Consider the following 27,768-nt stretch of genomic DNA (forward strand, 5'->3'; position numbering starts at 1 on the left):
ACATTTGTGAATACATACAGTAATACAGTGAAAACACAACAATGGACACCATGCAGTTTAGAAAAATAAGTAATCTTTATCTAAACCAAACAAGACCAAATGACATAAATCCAAAATACAGTAATAAAAATACGACTTTCAAATGTTAGAAATAGTTCAGTTCAAAGCAAATTACAGATGCAACACTTTTCACACAAAGTACCTTAGATGTGTCACGCAAACAAACAAAAAGGGCTGCAGGGAAGGTGATGCGTCGGTTCCTTACACTCAGGGAAGGTGATGCGTTGGTTCCTTGCTCAAGGGAAGGCGATGCGCCGGTTCCTTACTACTGAGCCGGGGGCCCGGGAGTGGATGCATCGGTTCCTTACCGGAGAGAGGATGTAATGCATCGATTTCTTACTGCGTGGAGAGGTGATGCGTCGATTTCCTACTGCGTCCCCCAATGATATGGTAAACTTGGTGCCTTGATGCGATGCGTCAATCTGGAACGATGCATGGATTCTTGCAGCCAAACAGCAGGCCTTGCGGTGAAATGGGTGCAGTGATCTCGGACTTTGGAGATTGGTGTACTCGATGCGGTGTGCAGCGATTTCTCAAGCCGCGAGCAGGCGCTTCTCAAAGTTGCATTACTTTTCCCCAGCTCCCAGGGGCAAACAGCCTCCAGAGGTCCATAACAACAGCAGGCACCTCTGAGCAGGTCAGAACTCCCAGCAAGGAAGTTCAGGGGAGCTAGTGGTGATGTCTTTGTGTCCCTGAGACTTCAGAACAGGAGGCAAGCTCAATTCAAGCCCTTGGAGATCTTCCTCAAGCAGGGGACACAACAAACAGCAAAGTCATTTTCTTCTTTCCTTGGAAGCAAGTAGCCACTACAGGCCAACCCCAGACAGCAAACAGCACAGGGGCAGTATTCCTCCTCAGCTTCTCCTGCTCATCTCCTTGGCAAATAATCTTCTTGATTACCAGAAATTATATAAAGTTCTGCGGTCTGGGCCCCAATATTTGTACTACAAAATCCTTTGTTCTCTGGTGGCAGAGAAGCCCTGTGCTTGGTCAAAACCAGTTCTGTCCTCTGTGGTGCAGCTTCCCGGCAGGAGGTGGAGACAGCATTGTGGAAGGCAGACCAGGCCCATTCAGGTGAAAGGACATCTCCTCCCCCTACTTTAAATGCAGCCGAGGTCTATTCAGCCCAGCCGTGACTCATCAGACTCTCTGGAGCCACTGCTCCTCCCCAGCACCTGTCACCCAAAGCCAGACAAGCAATACACAAACCTAGCAGATGCACACTGGATGGCTCAGCAAGAAAATACCTACTTTCTAAAAGTGGTATTTTCAAACACAGAATGTAAAAATCACCCTCACTAAAAGATGAATTTTAACATTCTGAGTTCAGGCATACTAAACTTTATTTTCCTACCTTGTTACCAGGGGAAGTTATGCTTATAAGATGTTATAAGCAAACTCCCCATTCTATCCTATGGGAGCAGGTAGCCTTGCAATAGTGAAAAACGAAATTAGCAGTAATTCACGAACAGGACATGCCACACACATCAGGGCATGTCCTACCTTATACATACATTGGACCCTGCCCACAGGGGTACCTTGGGCCTACCTCAGGGGTGACTAACATGTAAGAAAAAGGAATGTTAGGGCCTGGCAAGTGGGTGCACTTGCCAGGTCGACATGTCAGTACCAGACTGCACACAGGCTCTGCAATGGCAGGCCTGAGTTACATTTACAGGCTGCGTATGTGGGTGGCACAATCGGTGCTGCAGCCCACTAGCAGCATTTGATTTACAGGCCCTGGGCACACACAGTGCACTATGCTAGGGATTGACTAGTACATCAAATCAGCTAATCATGGAAACACTAATCCATAACAAAAATTTAAAAAGGGAGCATTTGCACTATGGCACCGAACAGCAATGGCAAAGTGCCCAAAGCATCTAGACCAGCAAAACAGAGTCCAACACACAGCAAAAACACAGGAGGTCAAGGCAAATATGCAGGGGAGACCCACACCAATGGTGCCAAGTCTAACAATATGTATATATAAAAATATTCATTTGATTGCACAATGCAGCACAACTATGCAGGAAGCAGATTATATAATTGCAATGTAATTGCATCTGTCTATTTTTAACGCTTGGACTTTCACACCTGTACATTGTGTAACTATCATCTGTTGCAATTATAAACATGAGGGGGTGACACATATTACCTGATTCACCGAGGTAACTTGCACTTTTGAGTAAATGTACACATTTGAATAAGTTTAATACTTTTTAGTTTTCACGAACTGCACTTTTGTTGTAACTTACACTTTTGTAATAAGTCCAGCACTGCACATGGCCTACCACTGGTACTACAACACCCTCTCATAGAAAATAATGAAGGTAGGGACTTGTTACAAAAGTGCAAGTTACTACAAAAGTACAGTTTGTGAATACTGAAAAGTAGTAAACTTACTCAAAAGTATAACTTTGTGAATAGCACTTTGTATTAAGTTTTGTAGTACTACTCGTTTCCTACAAAACCTATCACAAAATGCAGTTTGTGAATCAGGCCCATATGTGGAGGATAAAGTTGCTAATATTCACCAATTTAGAAAATCACCAAATATTGAATGTTAACCTTTCTGTTGGCTTACAGTATTACTCTTTACAGAATAGTAATGTTGTACTTTTTTTGCACAGTAGATTGTTTTTGCAAATTTGCTATAGAATTTACTATAGTATAAGCTGTGTGTTTCGCTTAGTATGGTGTGTATAATTAATCTATTTTTTCTACAGATGGTTTTTTGGAGAGCTGAGTCGTACAGAAGCCGCTAACATTCTAATGTCTCCAGAAAACAGGAAGGGAACTTTTCTGGTCCGGGCAAGCGAAAAAAATGGATTTGACTATGCTCTTTCTGGTAAATAACATTTAGCTTGGTCTGGAAACTGCTCAGAAAAACAACTGATTTTTAATTATTTTGTTAAATTAGGTGTATGGTGCAGACCTAGCCATAAGGGCAATAGAGTGTGTCACATAACGCAGGAACAGTACTGGAAAAAAGTAGACTTAATCAAGTCAAGAAAGGAGGAAAGAGAGAAACTGAATTAGACACCGAGGTACATTCTGAACAGATGTATTTTTGAGTTCTGGAAGTTGGGGACCTACGAAAGGCCACCCTGCAGCCACTGCTCATCTTCATCAACTCTGGTTCCATCATGTGGCAAGCACAAGTCTGTAGGCTTTGCATGCTCCTCTTTCTCTGGTCCTTTTAGCACTCCTTTCCTCAACTCACATCTTTCAAGTCCATTCATGCACTTAACTGTCTCAATGTAACTCCCTCTGTTTCCATCATTTATGCAGAATGGTATATGTGACTGGTAGTAACCCAGCCCAGGTTGTCTTTTAAAGGCATAGCCATGCTGTTAATTCCCCAGAACTTCCTATTAGCAAGTGAAATTCTGGTCCCAGGTGTAGTACAATGTATGGTTTGACAGGTGGAACCTGTACTTTATCTTGCCTTGCTGTCAGCCCTTCACTTCAACAATATCACCTGCAATCTGTTTATTTTTACAGTCTTAAGGTATTCTTCTGTCCTCTTTCCTTCACAGTGCGGGATGAGAACTTTGTGAGACATTTTAAAATCATGCAGAACAAACAGGGGCAATTCCATGTGAACTCCATGTCCTTCTTTCAGGATCTGGAGAGTCTTCTCCAGCACTACAGAGAAACAAGCCTGATGGGTGGCCTGATGCTTACGACGCCGTGTATGAAGGTACGGGTTGGTGGGTGGAAGGTGTTGTTGAAGAGGAACAACCAAATCAGTAAAAATAGCAAAAGTTGAATAAAAGTATCATTCAGTATTTTAACTAACTATAGTTGATTCACTGGTCTTTAGCCAACCATGTCCAGTTCTTTCTCATTTGTAGGCTCCAGTAGGTAACTGAGCAATAAAGATACCTTTTACAATTTTTGTTTCTTGCCACTGAGGTCAAATATAAGGCTCTGTCTTCTTGCAAAGTGCTGCTTATTCTTCCGACATGGAGATTGGTGTTTATTTTTCTTTCTTGAACTGCAAATTGAGAGGATTTGGTAAAGTGAACTATGTGACAATCTTCCTGGCATACAGGGAGTATGAAAGAAAAAGGCTGTTGGGTGTCTAACACACAGACAAGTATAAATACCTGTATATGAACTGTGCAAATATTTTTAAATAAATCACCAGTTGGGAAAGAACAAATGAAGCACATTTTTTGCAATTTCAAAGTGTGAAGGAAACAAAGATTGTAGTACAATACGGACACATTACTTGGTGATGTGTAAATGATACATATTAGCTGAAAACCCACATATCATCTTTTATTTGTGCCCTGTATAGTTTTATAAGTAGAACTGCATGTCTTTGCAAATGTAGTTGTCATTTCAGTGGCAAATGTGCTGTCTTTAAATCGCAGTGCACTACCGCACCATGTGTTAGTAATATATTTGTGACAGTGTGCTCCAAAATGCACCGTCGGCTGCATACCACATCCTTGGCACTCTCCTGCTGAATAAATTTGCTACACTTCTTTGTGTGTCACTTTGAATGTTCACGATTCTTTCTTTTTTCTTTTTCTTTTTTAAGCTTTATTCGATCATTAAAAACAATCATAAAAGCACATAAAAACACAACAAGTTTAACATGACAATAAAATAGGGGGACATCAATCATGGGCAATGACCATTGGTTAATTAAAAGAAAAGATCATGCTTTTCCTAGCAGCCACAGATTTCAGGATATATACAGCTGTAAAAAACACACATCAGGTTCATCAAGTGCATGTTCACGATTCATATGACTTCATTGATGTAACATTGCAGGCGTTACTGTTCTTATTGCCACTTTTCTCGCATCACTTGATGCATTGCCTTCCCACTACTAAGTACCCAAATGATTTATAGCCCTTGGTGGCATTTCATTTAGAAACTTTCAAATAAATAAATAAATAGTTTGAAAAACAAAGGAGAGCTAAGAAGGTGTCCAGCAGTTTCTCCATGAATTGTAACTAACAAATAAGCCAATGAAATGTACGCCAATTAATTGCCAAAACCAAGGGAAACAACTTTATGCATGTCAATTATAATAGTATTTAATCTGGATGCTGAAAATCGCAAATAAAATGATGAAATTAAAACCTTTCCTCCCCCGCAACCACTTCAAGTCTGTCATCGAAGTCCTAATGATTTCCAGGTTGGACGATGGAAGTGCTACCCTGTGCGGTTTGTCAAGATTTAAAACTGCTCCATTAACTCTGCTGCAAGGCTCATCACAGGATCAAAAAGAAATAAACACATCACCCCCATTTGAAATCACTCCGTTGCCTTCCCTATGAAGCAAGAATTCAACTGAAAATTGCATGCACGACCCCCCAATCCCTACACTTCAACACCCCTAGCTACCTCGCTCATGAGCTTGAATTTTCTGAGGTTCCAGATCCTCTAGACGCTCTGGCACCTTACTGCTGAAACCACAGAGATTCTTCATGAAGAAAACTTACAACACGGCCTTTCTGTCATCGCCCCGAGAATTTGGAACTCCTTCCCCCCTGAAATCAGACGGAATCCTTCAATTACATCTTTCAAGACGTCAAACTACTATTTATGAACACATTTCTACCCTAGTCCCTAGGAACTCCTCTCTCCGAGTATACTGCTTGCTTGTTATGCCATTGTCTTTTCTTATCCATCTGTGTTTACATTGAGGTAGCACTGCCTCACCTGGGGAAATGCCTTTTTCTGTACTCTTCTTGATTATGACATTTTTGTTTCCATGGGCCAGATGTACAAAGGTTTTTGGTGGGCGCAAATGTAGTAATCTTTTATGCTGAATTTTCACCAAGGTAGGTGCAGGTTAGTGCTGTCAATCTCTAGACACTTGTTTCAGGAAGTTATCCTCCACCAGTAGAGATAAAAACGAAATGTATCTTGGGTTGATGAGCAATCTGCCACAATCCTTTCAGGTCTCTGTACCTCACACAGGCGCACAGGTGCATCTCCAAAAGCTTGTCAGCGCAAGGGAGCCTTTTCAAACAGAAGGGGGATGGCAGCACACTGCTTCACCTCCCAGCACAGTTCACCTCTTAGCATTATAGTAAATGCAGGTCATTTAAGATGCTTACTTGCGATTTTTCTGAAGTGTTTCACCAACGTTGGTTGGTGCAGGTTAGTGCTGTCAATCTCTAGACACGTTTTTCTGGATATCATCCGTCATCAGTAGAGATAAAAAACAAATTTAATCTGGGGTTACTAAACAATGTGCAACAATCCTTTCAGGTCTCAGTACCTCTCACAGGCGCTCAGGTGCATCTCCAAAAGCTCGTCAGCTCAGTGGCTCAGGGGAGCCATTTCAAACAGAAGGGGGATGGGAGCACACTGCTTCACCTCCACCTGGGAGCACAGTTCACCCCTTAGTATTCTAGTAAATGCAGTTAATTTAAGATGCTTATTTGAGTTTTTGATGAAGTGTTTCACCAAAGTTGGTGCAGGTTAGTGCTGTCAATCACTAAACATGTGTTTCTGGATATTATCCTTCTTCAGTAGAGTTAAAAAACGAAATGTATCTGGGGTTGCTGAGCAAATTGCTACAATCCTTTCAGGTCTCAGTACCTCTCACAGGCGCACAGGTGCATCTCCAAAAGCTTGTCAGCTCATTGGCTCAAGGGAGCCTTTTCAACAGAAAGGGGATGGGAGCACACTGCTTCACCTCCCAGCACAGTTCACCCCTTAGTATTCTAGTAAATGCAGTACATTCAAGATGCTTATTTGAGTTTTTGCTGAAGTGTTTCACCAAAGTTGGTGCAGGTTAGTGCTGTCAATCACTAAACATGTGTTTCTGGATATTATCCTTCTTCAGTAGAGTTAAAAAACGAAATGTATCTGGGGTTGCTGAGCAAATTGCTACAATCCTTTCAGGTCTCAGTACCTCTCACAGGCGCACAGGTGCATCTCCAAAAGCTTGTCAGCTCATTGGCTCAAGGGAGCCTTTTCAACAGAAAGGGGATGGAAGCACACTGCTTCACCTCCCTGCACAGTCCACCTCTTAGCATTATGGTAAATGCAGTTCATTTAAGATGCTTACATGAGTTTTTGTTAAAGTGTTTCACCAAAGTTGGTTGTTCTAGTGTGCTTCCTAATCCTATAAGACCAGAGGTGTGGATTAGACCTTTTTACCTTTATTTAGAAGTTTCCCAGCCATTTAAACAATAATGAAAAATATCAACAAGAAACATAAGACTGCAAGTTCCATGAGTCTTTCGTATATTATGTCACAACATCCAAACGGTGTACCCAATCAGGGTGTGGCGAGGCACATAAAGACCTCCACAAAAACCCAGTCGTTCTGTTTTCTAGCTGCTCTGCAGCTGCGATAAGTGGTGTGTTTTGTGTTCTTATTTTCTTTGTATTTATTAGCATGGTTGGTGTGTGCTTTCATATATATTCTTGTTCTCACTACTTTTCTCGCAGCTGTTCTGTCACCCCGTGTCTGTCAGGAGGGTTAGCCCTAAATCAGATTGACCGGGACAGCGACCCAGGCGGAAATAAAATGTGATGTTTGTTATGGGGATGCGGGTCGTTGCAATGTCATGGCAGGAGGTGTGAAGAAGATGGGAGGAGGGCAAGGGGTGCTAACAATTATGCTGAGGTACATTAAGGGCTGATTACAAAGTCTTTAACATGATCCGATTGCGACCAAGTGGGATGGATGAGCTGCTGTTTGCATAACATTAAGCCAGGCAGTTCCCTGCTGCCCCTCTCGGAATATTGATTCCCTGGGCCCAGGTTGACCCATGCCCAAGGCCATCTCCGTCTGTCAGCGCAACCGCGCGACATTCAAAGCTGGCGGCCCTTGTTTTGGGGCACCCACTCCCACCTCCAGCATCCATCTTTTTGCAGCTAAGTAACTGCTCATTTTCCTTGGGACTTTTCAGCCCATCAGTAACTGGATGTTTTTTGGTGTGCTGGGGATGCTGGGCCAGCCCAGTGGCTTAGTGACCCCTTAGGGCATCCATTCCACTGATGTGCGCTGTGCATTTCTCCTTAGTACGCAGGTGTATTTAAATTGTCGCAGGGACAGAGGAGCGGTAAGATGCATGGTGGACTTGCTACTCTGAACTTAGGCTCTGTGATGCTCTCTGAAGGTTGTGAAATCTTGACTTGTAATGCTTCAGAGAGGAAGGGAATGTGGGCCAGCGACCCCACTGTGAGGTTCTGCCTTTTTACAGCACCTAATGTCTGTGACTGCTCTTTCCCCCATCCTTCTGTAAAGGTTTCAAGCAGAGACTCCCATAGACCTAAGGGGTGTCAACTAATTTATTTCTAAATTGCTGGTCAGGGCACAAGTTCTACAAAAAAGAGTGAGGGTGGGGCTGACCAAGTAAGGCACTATGCAAGTCAAATTGTGGCACAAGATATCACGCATGACATTACAGGAAATGGCATCACGAACCCATGACCTCACAAGAAGTGAAACTATGAGAAGCGACCTCAGATCTTAGGACCTCTCACATATGTTTAGCAGGTCTATCATGAGTACATTTAAGCACATTACAAGATGTAACAAATGAAAACTGATCAGTACTTAAGGCTGTTTCTTGAGTTCCATGTCTGAAGGAATCAACAGCCTAAATGTAGATGAAGTCTGGTGTCTGACTAACTACAATAGACAAACCACTAAGTGCCACAAGCCAAGCTTGTGTCCTTGGGTCACCAGCCGCCTCTCGCATCACGTTGACCCCCCTCAGGACATCCTCCATATCGGCCATGGTGAGCATTCTCTGGATTCACCGCATGCAACGTGGCTTCCGACTCGCCCGGCAACCTAACTTTGCGCCTTATTGTGAACTCTCCCTTCTTGAACATCGCAGACATCTTATCGGTGGGGATGGTTTGGTACGTGATAGCCATTTTGTCTCCATCTACTGTCCCTCTCTGCAGCCTGGTCTCTCCTACCCGGTGAGAGTTGCCCGCCACTGAAGCTGCGCTGCCGTGATCCAGGCCTGATTAAGGCTCTACCCTCATGACCTGATTGAGACCCTGATATTCTCTTTTTTATTTACGGGTATTATGGGACTCTTTTTGAATTAATGCCTTCTTCAGCCTCATTCCACATCCCCCTCCACCCCTTTGTACACCGTTTTCCTGCTTTTATTTTACCACTGCATTACTTTTGTCCTTTATACATTAACCTTCACTGGCTAATCATTTGCTGTTGTTTTGTATTCCACCCTTTCCTATTTATTTCATCTACGCATATGTAACTATTGTAACTTTTGTCCACCTCTATGTAAAGCGCCCTGATACGTCTGGGTCTAGCCAGCGCTACATAAAACTCTGCAAATAAATAAATAAATAGATAAATAAATAAGCACACACAAAACTACCAAAAAGTTGTCACCTCTACATTTAGCAGTAGATATATTTCATGTTGTTATTGTTGGCATTCCCATATCTAAACCACCCTCACATTCACCAGTCCTACCGAAGAGTGCTCACCCTGCAATCTGTACCACTAGAATACCCACACAAAGGTTGCCCACACAGTAAGAGGTTTCAGCTTCACATTAAAGTAAATGTAAGTTGCTATGGGGCATATGTAGGTAATTTCCATTTTGCGATTCTCAAATAGCGATTTTTAAGGAATCGCTATTTGAGAATAGCAAAATGGAATGTCGGTACTAATTCGCAATTTGTTTGCAAATCTCTAACATTCCTTATTTGCGATTAGCAAATTGCGAATTGCAATTAAGGAATGAGTGTCCCATTCATTCCTATGGGCCAAATAGGAATGAATGGGGATACATTCTCAAATTGCGATTTTCTGTGAGAAAATCGAAATTTGAGAATCGCAATTCCAAGGGTGCCAGTGTGTCCAAAGGACACCTTTTGCACCCCTGGAATGTGCCTGTAAGTACATGTGGCGCACACACATGCCCTAAGGGCATGTCTGTGCACCACATGGCACTTTGAATTTTTAAAGGAAATCGCAAAATACCATCTACTTGAAGTAGGTGGTATTTTGCGATTCCTTATGCCAAAATCACAATTTTTAAGGCAGCCCTATATAGCATTTAAGGAATCGCAAAATAGCGATTCCTTAAATGCTATAAACAAAATAAGGAATCGCAATTTTTGTGATTTCTTATTTTGCTAAGTGCCACCTACATACCAAAGGGGCGTTTGTGATTCGCAAAACGCCGAAATTCGGCGAATTTCGGCGTTTGCGAATCGCAAACGCCTACCTACATATGCCCCTTAGTGTCTAAGGATGAGAAGGGAATGATGATAAAGTTACCTCACAAGAAACATCTACGATTCCAGTACCAATTAGCACTTTAAAGAAAATGTTGACCTTTGCAAAGAAATATTGCTAGTCGGCATAGAAAGGTACACTAGTGTGGAACTGTAGGAACAGTGAGACACCCCAAACTACAGCCATAATCAAAATCTACATTAGACTGCTCTCGCTAAAAAGAAGTTTGCACATCCTAGAAATGTTACACTACCAACATGTGGCAAGGGAGAGTGTCTACTTGTTTACAGTAACTCTGCCCTGTTGGCTTGCCTATTCACTGTAACCTCAACAAGAAGGAGCCACCCCTGTGTAAAGCACACATGATCTTTCATCGGATACATAGCATAGCTCTGAAATACATCAGCCTGCCAGACCTAACAGCATCATGAAAGCAAAGCTACCCTGTATTATTGCATTATTATACAGCGCATCACGAACTGTGCAGCATCACAGCAGTAGGTGGTGGCGAGACGGGCAAAGAACAAAACCACCCACACACCATGGCTGATAGCTATTCAGCAAACTTTACTATGGCCATATCCAACACTCTCAAATTTCCAGAGTTATAAAAGAGCAACTTGTCCTCCTTTTAAGGAAACCAGCTCTTCAACATTCTATGATTGGAACTGTTAAATAAAGCACATATTTTCAAATGTTTGGATATACATTTTTGGTGTGTTGTGATGGTTTTAGATACTTTTGCACAAAACTGAAATATTTGGGTCATGAAGGAGAAAACAAGATTATGTGTGACACTTCCTATTTGAAGGGGGAAATGCACAGATGCAGCATAGATAAGCGAAGACATGAGCACATGATTTCCACAACTGATGCTGCAGTCGGAATCACATAATTTAGAAGCCAACTTCAATTGCTGAAGCACCAAACAAAGCGTTAGAGGGGCTTGTAGGTGTAATACTGTGCATTTATCAGATCACTGTATTCAGTATCACAGGAATAATTGGAATTGAAATGTTGCAATGTTTAACATTTGAGACTGAATTAAACATTGCTACTATCTGTGGAAGGGGAAGTGGTGTTCAGAGTGTCTCTCTCAGTCACTTCCGTTCCCTTTTGCACCTCTTTCTTCTGCTGTCTGTCACCAGGTTAAACACTTCCTTTCTTTTTCTCTCCACATCTTCCAGAAATCTTCTATCTGCATATCTCACACATAATGATGTTCCTCTACACTTTTTCTTGGCACTCCTTCTCCACACGTCACCACTTCCTCTTACACACACAAAATGTGTAATTACTATTCTAACTCCATGATTGATTTGTTAGTAAGGAAGGTTATAAGCGGATCGATGCAAATATAACTGCACTTTTTGTGTTTGATATACTTGCTCCAAAGTACCTAAATACAATACGGGGACTGGTCTTCATAATGAACCAGTCCTCACAAAGATAGTGTTTGTCTGGTTCTGTCATGGTTAACCCACTCTATAAGGACCGACCAAGTCCTTACAGTGTGGGTTACACACACACACACAAAACTGGCAAGATATCCATCTGGTAGCTCAATTGCAGAATGCAGAACCAGAAACTTTGGGATAAATCCTGCCTTTTCCACTTGAAAAAAAATCTAATGCAAGACAAATATTGTGAATTTAGGAAGTGTGCTGCACAAAAACATTCTGTGTTTGATTTAACAGGCTATAATGTTGCTCCATCTGTAGAAAGAATCTAGGCCACATATCAGGTACACATGACAAATGACTTGTCTCTGATTTTACTAGTGTATAGAAAAAAGAGATGAATGGAATGCTTAACATCATCTCAGCCATTGGTAGTTACTTGGAGCTACATTCCAGTCCATCATTATTTTCTACACCTTGCCACCTCAGTTTGAACTGGATGTATGATGGAACCACGCAAGCCTTTTCGTCCAATGGCTTTACAGCGTGGTCTTTACAACTACTTGTATTTATCACAGCCACTTTGTCTTAGGGGAATATGCTGGACTTTGGCGAGGTATAAATTTACTTTTCCAACTCCAGTCTGCCCAACAGTAGGTAAAGTGTTGGACTTTGATGACCAATGTCATTTTACAGATCATGTTGTAATAGTAGTGCATGGGTTAGACTTCATGGTAAATGATGTTTCCCATTTGAACTCAGTCATATGTAAATCAGTCTTGACCCTGCTCCACCAGGAACAGTCAGTCCGAACAGAAGCAACCCAAGTCCGGGTTCACATTTATTAGGGTTCATCAGTCTCACTTAGGATGTTGCAATGAAGTATACAAAAAAGTGATGGAAGGAATGCTTAAATTAATCTCAGCCACTGGTAATTACTCCAGGCCGCGAGGCTTAAGTGCACATTGTTCGACTGGAAGTTCGGCTGGACTGTTAACACTGTAGCAGAGTCAAGACTGATTTGCATATGGCTAGGTGCAAAATGAGGTCCCATGGTGTGCAAAATAACAACGGACTGGGATGCTGTCTGAGTAGTTACCAATAGTTGACATTAATTCAAGCATTTTGGTATACCTCAGTGTGACACCCTAAGTGGGACGCATAAGCCCAGACGTGCGTCCCATGCACACTGTGCCACTAGACCCAAGCTTTGCCGGGCTGATGAGTCATAGTAAGTGCAAAATCGGTCTTGGGTTGCTTGTGTTCCGGTTCGGGGAGGACCCGGCCTGGCAGTTAATGCGTGACTATTCCCATTAGGGCAGTGTCAAGATTGAATTGCACATGGGTCAGACTAAACTGAAATGGCAGGATGGGCAATCTAATGATGGACTGGGATGCGACCATTGGCTGAGATTAATTCAAGCATTCCATCCAGCAGTTTTTTTTGTATACTTCCATCTGATTTCACTAGTGGCATTATCATCAGGATGGGGGGGAGTTGTCAATATTTCTTAAGTTCATGTTTTCAAACTATCACTTTTAAGAAATGAAGTGGGTATAACCTGAAGTACTAAGGTGAAAAGCTTCAACATGTTACATTTTTAAAAAACATTTTCAAGCAATCTTGTCATATTTTTACATGATGTTCGTCACATGCTTTATTTTCGTGGCAAATGTTTTTCATGGCTCTGCTCATGTGGGGCTCCTAAGGCCAAGCTAGGCCCTTGGCTCATCAAATCCTGTTAACATAGTGTCTCAACCATCACTACCCATCCTGCAGCAACAGTGATTTGATGTCACAGTTGCCGCAGGTGGTCGATTTGACTTTCTCTGTCAAGCCAATACCTAACTAAAAAATGATTAATTTGTGTTCCATTCCATATGCCCCCTTGAAGCTGCGCCCCTGTGGGCGGACACGAAGCTGGTTTGAAGCATCTTTCCAGCTTTGCTACTGCCCTGTGCGTGATCCTTACAGCAGTGCTGGAATTGGAAAAACTTTACTCTGAGAACCCATAATTTGAGGGTCAAGGTGTGACACTGAAAAGGGGGTGGAGTCAAGAGGGGCAGAGTCATGGAAAAAGGCTGTGACAGTCATCTTATACATTTTAAAAAATCTGCCACAAAATATTGCCAACGAGGAGAAATGTGGTAGAAAATCTGCTCGGGCTTAATTGGTTACAAAGGCTGCATTTTAAAATACAATATCCGGTTAAGGCACCTACTAGAGAGATAGCTGTGCGCCCAGTAGCTCGCAGGGATTAATAGTAATAGTAGGATACCTCGGTTGGTTAATGCACTTGCTGGAGAGATATGTGTGTTGCTTAGTCACAGTTTTGACTCAAAGTAGCATAGAGGGTTAATGTGTTTCCTGCAGAGTTCATCTTGTAACTCGCAAATGATAGGTTTTTATTTTATGTAAAATAGGTAAATGAGTTACTGATTTTAACACAGAGATTCTTTTGTTACTTGCAGTTCATAAATTGCAATCCTTCCAATATACCACAATGATCTATGAAGGACGATATGTGACTCCTACACCTTGTAACCCTTACTGTCTTATGTACAGGGCCACTGGAATTATGGGTTAGGGGCATAAATTACGCGGCAGGGTTGTCTAAATTATGCTGCCTAATGATGCACATTTTCATAATATTACTTTGTTATTTTGTAATTTCAAAACCTGGTAAAACAGCCTGGGCAAAATTGTCACTTCATTAGTACCAGTTTAACAACCAAATAAAAAAGCATTTAGGAGTGCTAAAGTTAGGATTCCTAACTTTAGTACTCCTAAACGTATTTTGTGACTATCAAAAGTAGTAAAGTTTGGATTTTTTCTCAGATTACTTTTATAAATCAGCCCTTAATCTTTGAAGGATAAAATCTGCAAGTTATGCAGCAGATGATAGATTATGTGGCAAATGCAGCAAATCCATAACTATGCAAAAAAGCTGTGGCTTCGCATAATTCCAGTAGTAGCCCTGCTTATGTAACACATCCTGTATTTTGATCCATAGCCTTGTATGATTTAGTGTCAATTTAAAATGTGTGCAAATGATTTAAAGCACTCGGACACCCTAACTGGGATGAGTAGCGCTATCAAAGAATTAAATAAAAAAATGACATTTACATTTTTATATGTAAATACTTGAATAGACCGATAAATCTGCCATTCCTACAGTGCATGCAAATCTCTTAGATAAATCAGTTGAACACAGTCAAAAGGTTGCCTCCAAATCTTAGTTTCTTTTACATAATTGTGAAATGATAACAGGCTGTGTGCCTTTGTTTCCTTCCATTGGAATGGCACCTGTGTGTGAGGCATAGATAGCTACTGTCAGGATCAGAATAAAACAGGAGAGCTGATGGCCCCTCACATTCTTCTTTTGTTTTGGGCCCAGCTGGAATACTTAACCACATCCATGCTGGTGACGAAACCACTCCGTCACCAGCCACGGACGCTACGCGTTCTATTGAGCGGGCAGGGCCGTGACGGAACCCCTCCGTCAGAAGCACAGCACGCCCGTGGCTCGTGACGGAGTGGTTCCGTCGCAAGCGTGGCGGCGCTGCGCGGGCACCCCTCCCCCCCCCAGCGGCGCGCTAAATTACTGCCGGGGCCAAGGGGTTAAACATGAAAGCCCCCACGCGCCCTGTACGTTGCTTCTGGGAAGGTAAAACAGACAACGTGCAGGCGCTGTTGTGTCCCAGTGTCGACAAATTACAGCGGGACAAATCCATCACATCACACTGGCACCCAACTTCTTGAATGGGGTGAACAGCGTCCATCCTGTGAAAATAGTGGGTGAATGCGCATATGCCCGACTGTTGCTGGTAAAGGCATGGCTGTGTTTCTGAACTCACACATTTGAAGATGATTTCATATGAGATAGCGAAGAAAAAGGAGGATCGGTAAAATAAAATATTTGCCTAAGATCACACAATTTGGTTAAGCAAAGAAGTTGCAATTATACAGGTTTTCGTGTTTTACTTTGTACAAAATCAGCAACTAAATGGGCATCTATTTGTTTCTCCTTTTTACCTTAAATGATAATGCTTTGTTTTACCTCTTTCTTTATGAGACTAGAGCGAGGGTTTCTTGTGTTTTTTATTCTAAATCCTGGAACCAGCTTTACAGATCTTTTAGATTCATAGAGAATTAATCTGTTTTAAAGTAAAGTTTGAAAACCTGGCTATTTTCCTTACCTGTTGACCTATGTAAACAGCTTACTGAATGACTTTAGTTGTCTGTTTTTATCCTTGGTGTATGAATCTTATTGTATATTTTTTTCTCTGTAGGTTTAGTAAATCAGTCTGATATCTGAACCAGTGCCAGGAAGCTTTTGTCTGAGTGACATATAGATACCTCCATTCCATTTCATTTAATTTCATTAAAGCTCGGGTCTTCATGGGCTTGAAGTGCCAACGGGACCTAGTGATGAGCTAGAGCCGAGCTTCAAGTTCGAGCTTAACTCGAGCATTTAGCGGCTCACCCACCTCTACAGAGGAGGTTTGGCAACTTATTCCATTCTTGGGGATGGAAGAACGGATGTTGATCCCCAAGAGGGAATTCCAGAGGACCCAACAATGGAGTCTTCCTTCAAGGATTTACATTTGAGTATCGTTCTGTATTCACGAGTGCGTCTGAAAGGTCGGGTGAAAAGGTTTGTGCATCGTTGCCGAAAGCTGACAGCAGATGCATGGGTTTTGCAGACTATGCTGTTTCTTTTTTTGCAGGAGTTTCTGGGTTCTCCACCGCAGTTCTATCGGCTACGTCCAATAAGGTTTGCTTCTTCTATGAAGAGTGCTCTCTCTCAAGAGGACAGCTCCTACTCAAGGGAGCTATCCAGGCAGGAAACACTACCTCATCCCTCTGGATTCTTCAGCAATATTTTTGTCATGGACTAAAAAGTAGATATGCACAGCGTGGTCATAAAGGGATAAAGTGCAGACATTTAAAAATGGAGGGAGTGCATCACTTAAGAAACATTTTGCAACAAGATGACTGGATGGTTCATCTCGACTTGAAGGGTACTTTACTGACCATTTCTACTTTTGAGCCCTATTGCAGATTCCTGACTTTCAGTGGGGTGATGGTATGTATGACTTCTCAACTCTAACGTCCGGCCTCTCCTCTGCCCCTTGGTGCTTCACCAAACTAATCAAACTGGAAACTTTTAGGGCGAAAATGGGTAAAGAGTTGCACTACAAAAGCATAAAAATACCTAGGTATGTGTCAGGTTCACCAGGATAATAAACCTCGTCATCACATCCACTGAATGACTGTGTGCAACAATGCTGCAGTAGCAGTTTAAGTTGTGACCCATTATCATGAGCTCCATAGCCCAACCCATACATCTGTATTAGCCTTATATGGGCCAAAGTTCATTTAAGGCAAAGCTGAGCTCAGATTCTGAAAAAAATGTTCTCTGCAGAAATTCCCAAGATTTTCAGTTTTCTGAAAAGCACGCACCGTTGCAAACTAAGACTGAAGTTTGGCTTGATGTACCTCGGTTCCTTGACGGATCTCCAGTTTTTGGAATATTGCTTCAGGTTGAGGTGTACAGAGGACGAGTCCTTGAAGAATCTCCTCTGGAGGGAATTGAAAGTTCATGCCAAAGTGCATACCTTCAAATAAATTGTCATTTTGCACAAGTCATAAGACTCACTTCCCATTCAAGAAGAATGGCAGGGTAGTACCCAATGTGATGCTTTCACAATAATCGCCAGAATGGCAGCTATTGTGTATTCTCATAATAGAAATGTGATTAACCTCCGCAAGCAGTCACATGGCACATTATTGCGGCTAACTTATATGTCTCTGGCTGTCCAGCCTTACATTTAGGTGCATTTGAAACATAAGGTAAGAAACACGTTTATGAGGTTTAGGGCCAGATGTAGGTAGGCTATTACCGGTCTGTAATGGCCGAATTCGGCCGTTACCGACCGGTAATAGACTTTTCCTATGTAGGAATCTTTTTTACCGATTCGGTATTTACCGAATCATCATTTACCGATTTTAGGAGGTTTAGGGCCAGATGTAGGAGCCTTAATACCGGTCGGAAACGGCCGATTTCGGCGTTTCCGACCAGTATTTTGCTTTTGAGATGTAGGGGGCATTTTATTTACAGAATCGGTATATTTACCGATTCGGTAAATATACAGAATCGGTAAAATACCGAATCGGTAAATTTACCGATTCTGTAAATCAAGATGTAGGTGGCACTGTAATCAGTGCCACAGGCCCTTACCGAATCGTTATTTACCATGGAATACTATTCCATGGTAAATAACGAATTCCAGTGTACATGCACATCTGTGCATGTACACCTGTGCCATGTGGCACACAGACACACAGACACCTGTGCCATGTGGCACACAAGCCAGAAACAGGGGTGCAACAGGGTGTCAAAGTGACACCCTGTCACCCTTGCTAAATCGGTAATATGACCGATTCTGTAATTACAGAATCGGTATTTGCCATTGATTCCTATGGGCTTCAAGGCCCATAGGAATCAATGGCAAATACCGATTCTGTAATTACAGAATCGGTAATTACCGAATCTTACAGATTCGGTATTTTTACCGAATATTCTACCTACATAGCAATTACCGAATAGTGAATACCGAATCTGTAAAATTCGGTATTTACCATTCGGTAAATTGCTATTACCTACATCTAGGCCTTAGTTTCCTCCTAGTTAAACTCTCCTCCCTGAAATATGACTAGAATACATTTCAGTTCAAGAATTGAATATGTTGTGGTTTCTGTAAAGTGTAGGAGCACATTATTTGTAATTGTCCTTATTTGGTACACCTGCGTCGAAAACGTCTACGCCCCTGTTTTCACAGATTGGGCACATGAACAATTGGATCTGCATTTTTGATGTGCCTGCTGGGTATTGATAGTCAGTTGGCCTGCTGGTTAGTGCCGTCACAGAGCTCTATCACCATGGTAACTTATTGCGCTGTGTGCCTTGCAGAGAAAGGTAATGCTGCTTGAGTGGTTATTAAGACGCGGGCAAGCTATGAGTCACAAACTCACAGCTCTTCAGCTTAGATTCTGCCTAGACAGGCTTGAATTCTGCTCTTGGCTTTTATTGAATTAAAGTGTTGGGGAATTTGTCTTTTAAATATATTAGATTACTAGACATTTATTATCAGGTTTTAAATGGTTTTCAAGACCTAACATGGAGGTGCATCGGTTAAGTTTGGGCATAGCATGTGAAGTGAAGTTAATTTTTATATCATATTATGTTGTTGAGTTTGTGGTTTTCATTGTGTTAAAATAACTTTGTAATGATTGTTAAGGAAATTTGTAATTTTCTTTTTTACGTTCGGAATATTTGTATTTGATTTTCTGTTAGTAACAAAACAATCAAGAGGATACACCAGTGATATGTTGACTGCAGGGAAATGAGTACACTTTTTATCACATGATTTGTCAACCCTATCTGGGGGCTGCAAACTCAGCATTGATGGCAGCATGGTCATAGTACATTAATGCATTGGTCGTCATTCAACATGCGGCTATATGTGTCTGAGCTGTTCAGTGCCACTTCCTAATTCTATTCCATAGTGAAGCAACCACGAACCCCATACCTTGGTAAATTTCCTCAGGCACCCTCTGGCTTTATATGTGACTTTTTTCATCTGCCATGTACAGGCCGATCCTGGGTTTACTTTCATGTAGCGTGGGGGACTGGGTATACCCCTGTGTTTGGCTATATCAGGTTTAGCTACCACAAGGGCTAAATTGCTAAACAAAGGTTTTGCCCTGGGGAGATCTACTTCCATGGGGAAACCCAGTAATATGTATTTTGGATCCATTGGTATTGTTTCACCCACTATCCCATTGAGCTCATCCACAATTTCGGCCAAGTATCGTTAAAAGCTTGGCTATTCCCATATCATGTGTATATATGTCCTATGATCCCCCCACAACAAAGGTAGCTAGGTGAATCAGCTCTGCCGAAGCTGTGCAGATGAACCCATTGTAGTAGACCCTATGAAGAAGTTTGTATTGGATCAGGCAAAGTCGTGCTTTAATTGTGGCTTCCCTAGGGTGCATTAAGGCGGCATCCCAATCTAGATCTTCGGATTCTCCCACTTCGCTTTCCCATCATTGTCTTAGCTTCGTCAGGGATTTTCGGCTATTGTGAGTAATTGTTTTAAAGGTCCATGACTCTGCCTTTTCATGGAATTTCTCCCATGAGTAGGCTCCCTTCTAGTGGTGCATGCGCAGGTATGTTTTCAACATCCAATTTCTCTGTCACCCAGGTGTGGCACAGCTGTATTTATGTGAGTGAGTGAGTATGTAAGTGTTGTGTCTTCTTATGTTGATATTCTCCCTGTAGGCTGTTGAAATGAATTAAAGTACCATTCTCTATAATGCCTCCCTGTCTTGAGATTCATCAAAGTATCCTAGGCCTTGAATGCCCGGAGTTTAGTACATTTCTTCAGGTGAGTACCCTTCCAAATGCGGGGCTCGTGCGTTATTCGTGTGTTACAGTTCATCCATTCTTCCGCCCCTTCCATGCCTCTGTTGCCGGTAGTAGCTTCTTCACCCCCACACCACCATATAGGTATTACATATACATATGGGTATGGAATTGAGTCAGCTCAAGGGCAATAGTTGGGTGGTCTTTTGGCATGTGTCCCCACTCGTTGATCACTATTATGTAGACTGCCCAGTAGTATGCCCTTACATCGGGTAATGCTATTACCCATTATAGTGGTTCCTTTGTAGATTATGCAATGCCACTCTGACCTCTCCCTCAATTTTAGGAAATATTTCTTCTGGTATTTTCGGATACGTATTTTGCAGCGTGTAGAGGAGTTTCGACAGTGTTATCATTTTAAACATTGCTGCTTTGACTACGATCGTCAGGGGCAGAAACCTCCACCTCTTTACGTTTTCATTAAATTCTTTTGGAATTCTGCGGAAGTTAAGGTCTAGGCCTTCTCAATTTAAGGCACATTTATACAGAGGCATCGAAAACCTTTAGTATCTTCCAGTAATTTTCTCAGGACTTCCTGGGGTTCTAGTTGTCTATCCGCTGTGTATCGGCTAGACTTATCCCAGTTGATCCTGTAGCCTTTGTGTGGCCTGTCTGTGTCGAATATTTGGAAAAGCCGTAGGGAGAGTTTGCAAGGGATTACTTATGTACAGTAATATGTCCTCAGCGTATAGGGAGATTCGTTCATCTCAAAGGTTACCATCCTGTAACCAGAAACCTTTGAGGTTCGGGTAGGTTTGTATGATGCATGCAAGTGGTTCCAGCACTAGAGCAAACAGCAGCGGGGACAGGAGACATGCCTGACGGGTGCCTCTCCCGATGGGGAATTCTGATAATAGTTCGCCATTTACCTGCACACTGGCAACTGGATCCTTGCATAGCAGGGCTATCCAAGCTCGGAAACATGGGCCGAATCCATATTTCACTAGGGCTTGTCTACGGGAAATCTGTAATGATTTTTATTAATCAAGCAAATAAACTTCTAAGACATTGCCTACTTGATGGTTTTTCCCTGAAGATGCACACTTGTGAACTCGTCATCCATCACCTTTACATGATGATTAATCTTTTTGTTTCCTAATCAACATTATGAAATCCAGGCCCTTGTAGAACAAGAGCTGTGTTTGGGATTTCAGATTGATCTAATGAAAGCATCCCTCTCTATTCCCATTTCAAAGATTTCACTCAATAAAAGAGATAAGAAGAGTCTTAGTGAAACATCAGTCTTCTCTGAGACAAATTGCAAGGATTGTCAGACTCATCTCGGCTTCGATCAAAGCTATTGCTCCTGCCCTCTTCATTGCGGAGCTCTTTAGCCATTGAAGATGGCTCACTTCCAAAAAGGCCTTTCTTATGGTGATCGGATTCCGCTGTCGGACGATGCCAAGCACGAGTAAAACTGGTGGCTATCTTGCATGGAAGCATGAAAAGGCTGTCACTCTTTGGTACTCTCCCAGCCTGGATGCCAGGGGCATGATACTCTCCACAGGAGGGAAATGGTCGCCAAATCAGCGGGAAATACATATTAACTGTCTGTAGTGTCAAGCAAGATCTTTTGAAGTGAAGTCCCAGACAAAAAGCAGGTTGAAGTGTTGTGGCCTTCTAAAGACAGACAATATTTTGGCGGTCAGGCAGATGTTCACTTTTTAAACTTTCTTTCAAAACCGGCGGATTTGAGCATGAAGCACAGATTGATAAATAATTTTTTAATCGGCCATTTTAGCAGGTCATGCTTCAATCTCTTATGTTCCAGTAGGACAGCATCCCTTGAATTGCAAACTTCTATGAGCGTTTGGATATACACTCTCACTTCAACCAAGGTACACTAGGCTCTCTGATGTTATTGTGGTGCTACGGTACTTGCAAAAGTGGCACTCGAACGATGATTTGTCTAAAAAACAGTAACCAGATAAATTGGCAATTTTTTCTTCCATATTTTCTACAGGAGTATTTCAGACGTCAGGGTTTTGGAAATCTCAGGTTGAATTTTTAGTCCTGAAAGTGGAACTTTCAATTTTGGAAGACAAACATCTAGATTGATTTCTTATCTGAACTTCCCAGATCGGAATCTCTCTGTGGTTTGATGCCTGAAGTAACATGAAGCATGTACTAGTGAGTCCAGACTGTCTCACACAAAACAGCTGTTGATTTGCTTCAGGAAAATGCAAAAACAACAATTGATGGACAGAATGCAGAACAATGTCATACATTCACCCCAGTACAGAGATCTGGGCCTAAATCCATCGTTAGCCAGAAACCGGTCCTAGGATGCTTGATTCTGGTCCAGGAAAAGACATGGCTTGGCAGTTCGGGCTGGACTGTTCCCATGAGGCACAGGATCAAGGCTGATTTGCATATGGCCATGTCTGAACTGGGGTGGTGTGGAGTGCAAAAAAACGATTGATTTAGGCCCAGATCTCTGTACTGGGGTGAATGTATGACATTGTTCTGCATTCTGTCCATCACCTGTTATTTTTGCATTTGTCACCCCGAGTGGGATGGGTATGCTCAGACGTGAGTCCCATGCTCTCCACACCACTGGAGTCAAGCTATCCTGGCTGAAGACGGCTGATAGCCAGAAACCGGTCCTAGGATGCTTGATTCTGGTCCAGGAAACACCTGGCTTGGCAGTTCGGGCTGGACTGTTCCCATGAGGCACAGGGTCAAGGCTGATTTGCCTTGTCTGAACTGGGGTGGTGTGGAGTGCAAAAAAACGATAGATTTAGGCCCAGATCTCTGTACTGGGGTGAATGTATGACATTGTTCTGCATTCTGTCCATCACCTGTTATTTTTGCGATTTGCTTAAGGAAACCTTTTGCTCTGGTTTTGGCAGCCTTGTGAGTAAGATGATTCATGTCTGAAGTAGACTATTATTCCTCGCTGTATGCACTCAACTAGGGACACCATGGTTTCAAAATCAATGATATATGGTATCCGTCTAGAGGATACAAAGAAATGTGTGGTTTGTCGGCTGTTCTCAAGTTTTTCTGCTTTCTGTTTTTCTGAAACCACTATTGTCGGAATTGGCAATTTGAAAGCTTTAAATGGGCATAACCCTCGCCTCCAGTCCTGACATAGAATGCAAAATGTGTTTGCTTTCACGTCTGAAAGTTATCATCCCTATTTAGGACACATAGACGAGGTTTGTTTCTCCCCCAGTCTACCTCCCAGGAGTTCCTCTGCTCGAAAAGGCTTGCTACAGACTCTTCCCATCCAAGAGTGGTTTTAGCGGGTGGTATATTTTCTCTAGGTCAGGGATGGCAATTACATTCTTTTATTACAGTAAAGCTTCTTGGTGATGGATGATAGGTTGATCCTGGTTCTTTAAGTTTAAGTAGTTAGGATTGGACAGTAAACAAGAATGTCCTCTTCCTTTCTTCATTGTTTGGCTGTTTCACAGAGAAAAGAGGACAATCTGAAACTTAAGGAGCCCTTTATGTGCCTCATAACGTCCTGATTGGTTACAGTGATTGGATTTTGTAAAGTAATGTACTTTAACCAGTGCCAAGCGCACCAGTGCCAGCAGGAGCGTAAAATGTACAAATCTCTGTCTTACTTTATTCGTTGATTTTCTTGCCCCTAAACAGACATGTTTGTGGGTCCCTGCAAAGCTCCTGGTGGAACCACTCCCGATATATGTCAACTACGTGTAAGAAATATTCGTATATCAATGGGCAATCCCACATCTGGCGCAAATACGTAGTACCTGTCTGCCGAAACTTGGCATGGGCCTGGGGATTTGCAGTGCTTAATTTGTCATCATCAAAAACTTTATTACGATCACCAGGATCCAAAAAGTACACACATCAGAGGCATAAAAACGAAATGTAAAATTTGGGAATGAACATTTTAAACGTTTTAAGAACAATTTCATTAAATAAATGTGCAAATAGTAAGTGCCAGGGCATTGACTAGCAGGCCAATGCAGCATGCACCAACCCTTGCCCCTGGCATCACTGCCTCTGATGGTACTAAAACCAATATTAACCATCTCTTTCCTGCAAGTGTGACATTTCCGACTATTCCAGGTCTTCAATTCTATTGAAATGGCTGGGAAGGACAATATTGTATTTATAAGCAACCGTTATTGCTCCCATCTGTAAATTATATGAGCAGTGCCACTATCTGACCGAGTGTCATTAAGTGCCGGTGTTGACAGTTAAATGCCGGTGCCGAGTACTGGAAACCACTGACCGGCTCAAATTATGCACTGGGGATTTGTATGATCTGTCTTGTGGAGCATTGCAGGTGTGACTTATGTCCTGTGTATGAAATTGAACTCCAATAACTAGAACCTATATTGCTGGTGGCCATGTGTATTAGTATTAATGTTTCGCCCAATTGTTTATCACTAAAAGCAACATTGCATTCCGACTCCCATTTTGTCTCAGTTTTCAATGGAGGTTTCTGGATATCTGCCCACAATTCTAGGTATGCCTGAGTTATGATTCCCTTACTGCAATCCGTCTGTAATAGGAGGTCAAGTGTATGCATTTGTATGTGGGATTTCATCGATTGTTCCCCATATAGGGGTCGATTCCGATCTGCGTTCGTATGGGCTTCGAATTGGATCCAAGGCCCTTGTTTCTGACGGATTCATTACCAGTTCCGAACGACCAAGTATGATGCCTTGAAATCCTTAGCGCTGACCGAATCGGTTCCAAAGGGCATCCGGAGATATCGAGCCTTTGCGGAGCCGATTTATACCTTTCTATGGACTTAGTTTCCTAGCGAGCATGTACAATGACCGATTCGGACAGCCTTTCCGATTTGGTTTTCTTGGAATGAAAAGGCTGTCGGGAACAGGTTTTGGGCCCCCCTTCACCCAGGATCCTCCAAATCGGGCCCATGGGGGTACTCATGGGTCCCCTCTTCCCACCTATGCACATTGTGGCAGGCACCGTGGGTTGCCGGCAACAGGGTGCATGATTTTCCCCAACCACCCATTTCTTCAATGGGAGCCTGTGTTCACGTTCGGTACACAGGCTCCCATTTAAGACAATGGGAGTCCGGCGGAATCGTATCCGGATGCATAAGGATGCATTGTACTCGTTTCGTCAAACTCCCCCAATCCGAGTTATACGGAGAGCATACTGGAACTGAGTCGCTCGGTATTCCTTCCGAACGAGATCGGAATCGAACCCATAGTGTTTTTTTGTTGATGGCATTTTTCAATATTGTTTAAGGGCCAGATGTACGGCGGTTTTTAGCGTGCGCAAACAGGTTTTAGACCCGTTTGCGCATGCTAAAATTCTTGAGCTCATGTGCAAAACCTATTTTGCGACTCGCTAATCAATTAGCGGCTTGCAAAATAGGTTTTGCGACTCGCTCTGAGGAAGGGGCGTTCCTTTCCTAATAGCGACTCATGAGGCATGTAACACTCGCAAATTACCACCTACTTCAAGTAGGTGGTAATGCAATCGCAAATGGGAAGGGGTCCACCCAGGGGTGAACAGGGAACGCATGTGAAAAAAAAACCAAAGAAAAAATCCTAATTTAAGACAAAATCCTAATTTGAGACGCAATCCTAATTTATAACAAAATCCTCACTTTACTACTACTAAATGTTTTCTGTGAATACCAAAAGTAGTACGTTTAGGATTTTGTCTCAGATTAGTTCTGTGAATCGTCCCCAAGGTGTATAAACTGATAATTTTCATTTTTCTGCTTTTACCAATTTTTGGTGGAAAATCACGTTCGACCTCTCCCTCGCGCCTCCCATCTATATTCCACCTAATGAGTATATTCTTGTTTCTTGTCCCCCTTTCACTCAGTTGTAGGTCGGGCAGGACCATGGGTGAAAAGGGGTGATGGTGGAATGATTCGCTTTGCAGTGACCTTCTCTCAATAAAATACACTTGCAGTCAGTCTGAGAAATAATGAACTGAGGTTGGTCTGGTTACAGCTAAAACATTCTCACTACAGCCAGCAGGACAGGGCAACAAACTTGCAGGCTTTCAGTGTTAGTCACACCTCCATCTAGAAGTGGGGGGAGGAAGTTCCCTTACTAGAACTAATTGGAAAGTTGTGTTGTATTTCTTTGCGTCTTTGAAGTGTTGAAAATCAGCAAAGATTGTTTTGAGGATGTGAAAACCAGTTAGCAAACCTGTACCCAGATCTGAATGGCAGGTAATTTACAGGCAGGGCCACTAGAATTATTCGAGCTTGTAGCTGCGGCATTTTCTCTGTAATTATGGATTTGCCACACTAGTCACTTCAAGTCAATAAAAATTTATTCGGATAAAAATATATCCATAAAAGTACAAAGATAACAAATAATATGTACATTTTTAAAAGTGTTAAAATATTACAAGACAAATGTACTAAAGTTCATGACATATAAAAGATGCAACAAGTAGGCAAATGTTTCAAAAAAGCCAAGTATGCAGTAGGACCAGTTCTTATGTGAATACAGCAAGATTCCTAGAAACTGTAAATAGGCAACACATTTGAAAGTAGCAGCAGTTTTTAGAATAATACAGGTTTTTTAGAGAATAGCAGAATTTACATAGAATAGTACAATTGAGTGTAGTCTAATATAATCTGCTAGCGGCATAAAGTGCAAGTACTAGAGAACCACACTCTCTACGATTTTAGGACCATGATAAATAGCAGAGCAGCAATTAATCTTTTTTGGAGCTAATCATATTCTCTGCGATATGTAATACAAGCCTTTAGGAAACAAACTATGGGTTTAACGCTAAATTCAGTGTCTAAGCATTGCAAGGCTAAAAGCGCCGGACGACAGCGGCGCAAACCCAAGTGTTTTAATAATGGGATAACCCAATATCTCCGCGGGTATTCGTATAGACTACAGAAAAAAACTAAGTGCAATAGTGATTGCTCTGACAATTCATCGCAAGGGCAAGGGGGAAGGTTACTAGACCAATCATTTTGCTTTGGAAATGTTAACAGTCGATGGTAGATGTTAAAACGAAACCGTGTTAGTAGATATTTCTCTTAATCTGTAATAGTGAGTAATAGGTAGGGCTGGATCCCAAAAGAGGTCTGCCCCGCTATCAGATGGGCATTTGAGGGCTTTGAGATCTCCTTCGTTTGTCGTAGCTCGCGCAGATGTGTTAGGCATAGGTTTTTTAGGTTTGTCCTTGATATTTCAGCTGTAGTTTCTGGATGTAAACAGTAGGTTTCTAAGTTTACATCTAACAGAATGTTACGCACATAGGCCAACCAAGGGATAGATTTCCAATTTTCAAGGGGTAGACAATCTCTAAACAGAGAGCGAGTCAGGTCACATTCATTTGTTCGCCATATACGGTGCCATAAAAAAATTGGCTGGATAGCAATGGTATCGGATAGATAGTCCAAGCCTAATTCCAGATGGCAACCGTAGGTCAGCGCTCTTTTGGGAACAGCCAGAAGGTATCCTATGAAACCGTTTTCCACTTTCTGGAGGATGTCGGTTGCAACATAGCCCCACACCCCTGCCTATATATTGCCACTGAACAGCACTAGTCACTTAAAAATACACACGCTTTATAGTTTAGTATATTTTGACAGAAAGGTTTTTCTTGCTCACGCGGATGAAAGATTGCTTGAAAAATCTGTGCACATAGT

General features: G+C 42.2%; 1 protein-coding gene across 3 annotated transcripts in view; it reads left to right on the forward strand.

The window, feature by feature from the left end:
* The window catches only part of PTK6 (protein tyrosine kinase 6), a 172,340-nt gene that overhangs the window by 80,244 nt on the left and 64,328 nt on the right, over positions 1 to 27,768 (forward strand). For all 3 annotated transcript variants that reach the window (XM_086932807.1, XM_086932809.1, XM_086932808.1), the window contains exons 2-3: positions 2,790 to 2,911; positions 3,603 to 3,766. In XM_086932807.1, the coding sequence (XP_086788933.1) occupies positions 2,790 to 2,911; positions 3,603 to 3,766 (286 nt within the window). The remainder of the gene's footprint in view (positions 1 to 2,789; positions 2,912 to 3,602; positions 3,767 to 27,768) is intronic.

Source organism: Lissotriton vulgaris, chromosome 7 (assembly GCF_964263255.1).
Source record: "Lissotriton vulgaris chromosome 7, aLisVul1.2, whole genome shotgun sequence".
Taxonomy (NCBI): Eukaryota; Metazoa; Chordata; class Amphibia; order Caudata; family Salamandridae; genus Lissotriton; species Lissotriton vulgaris.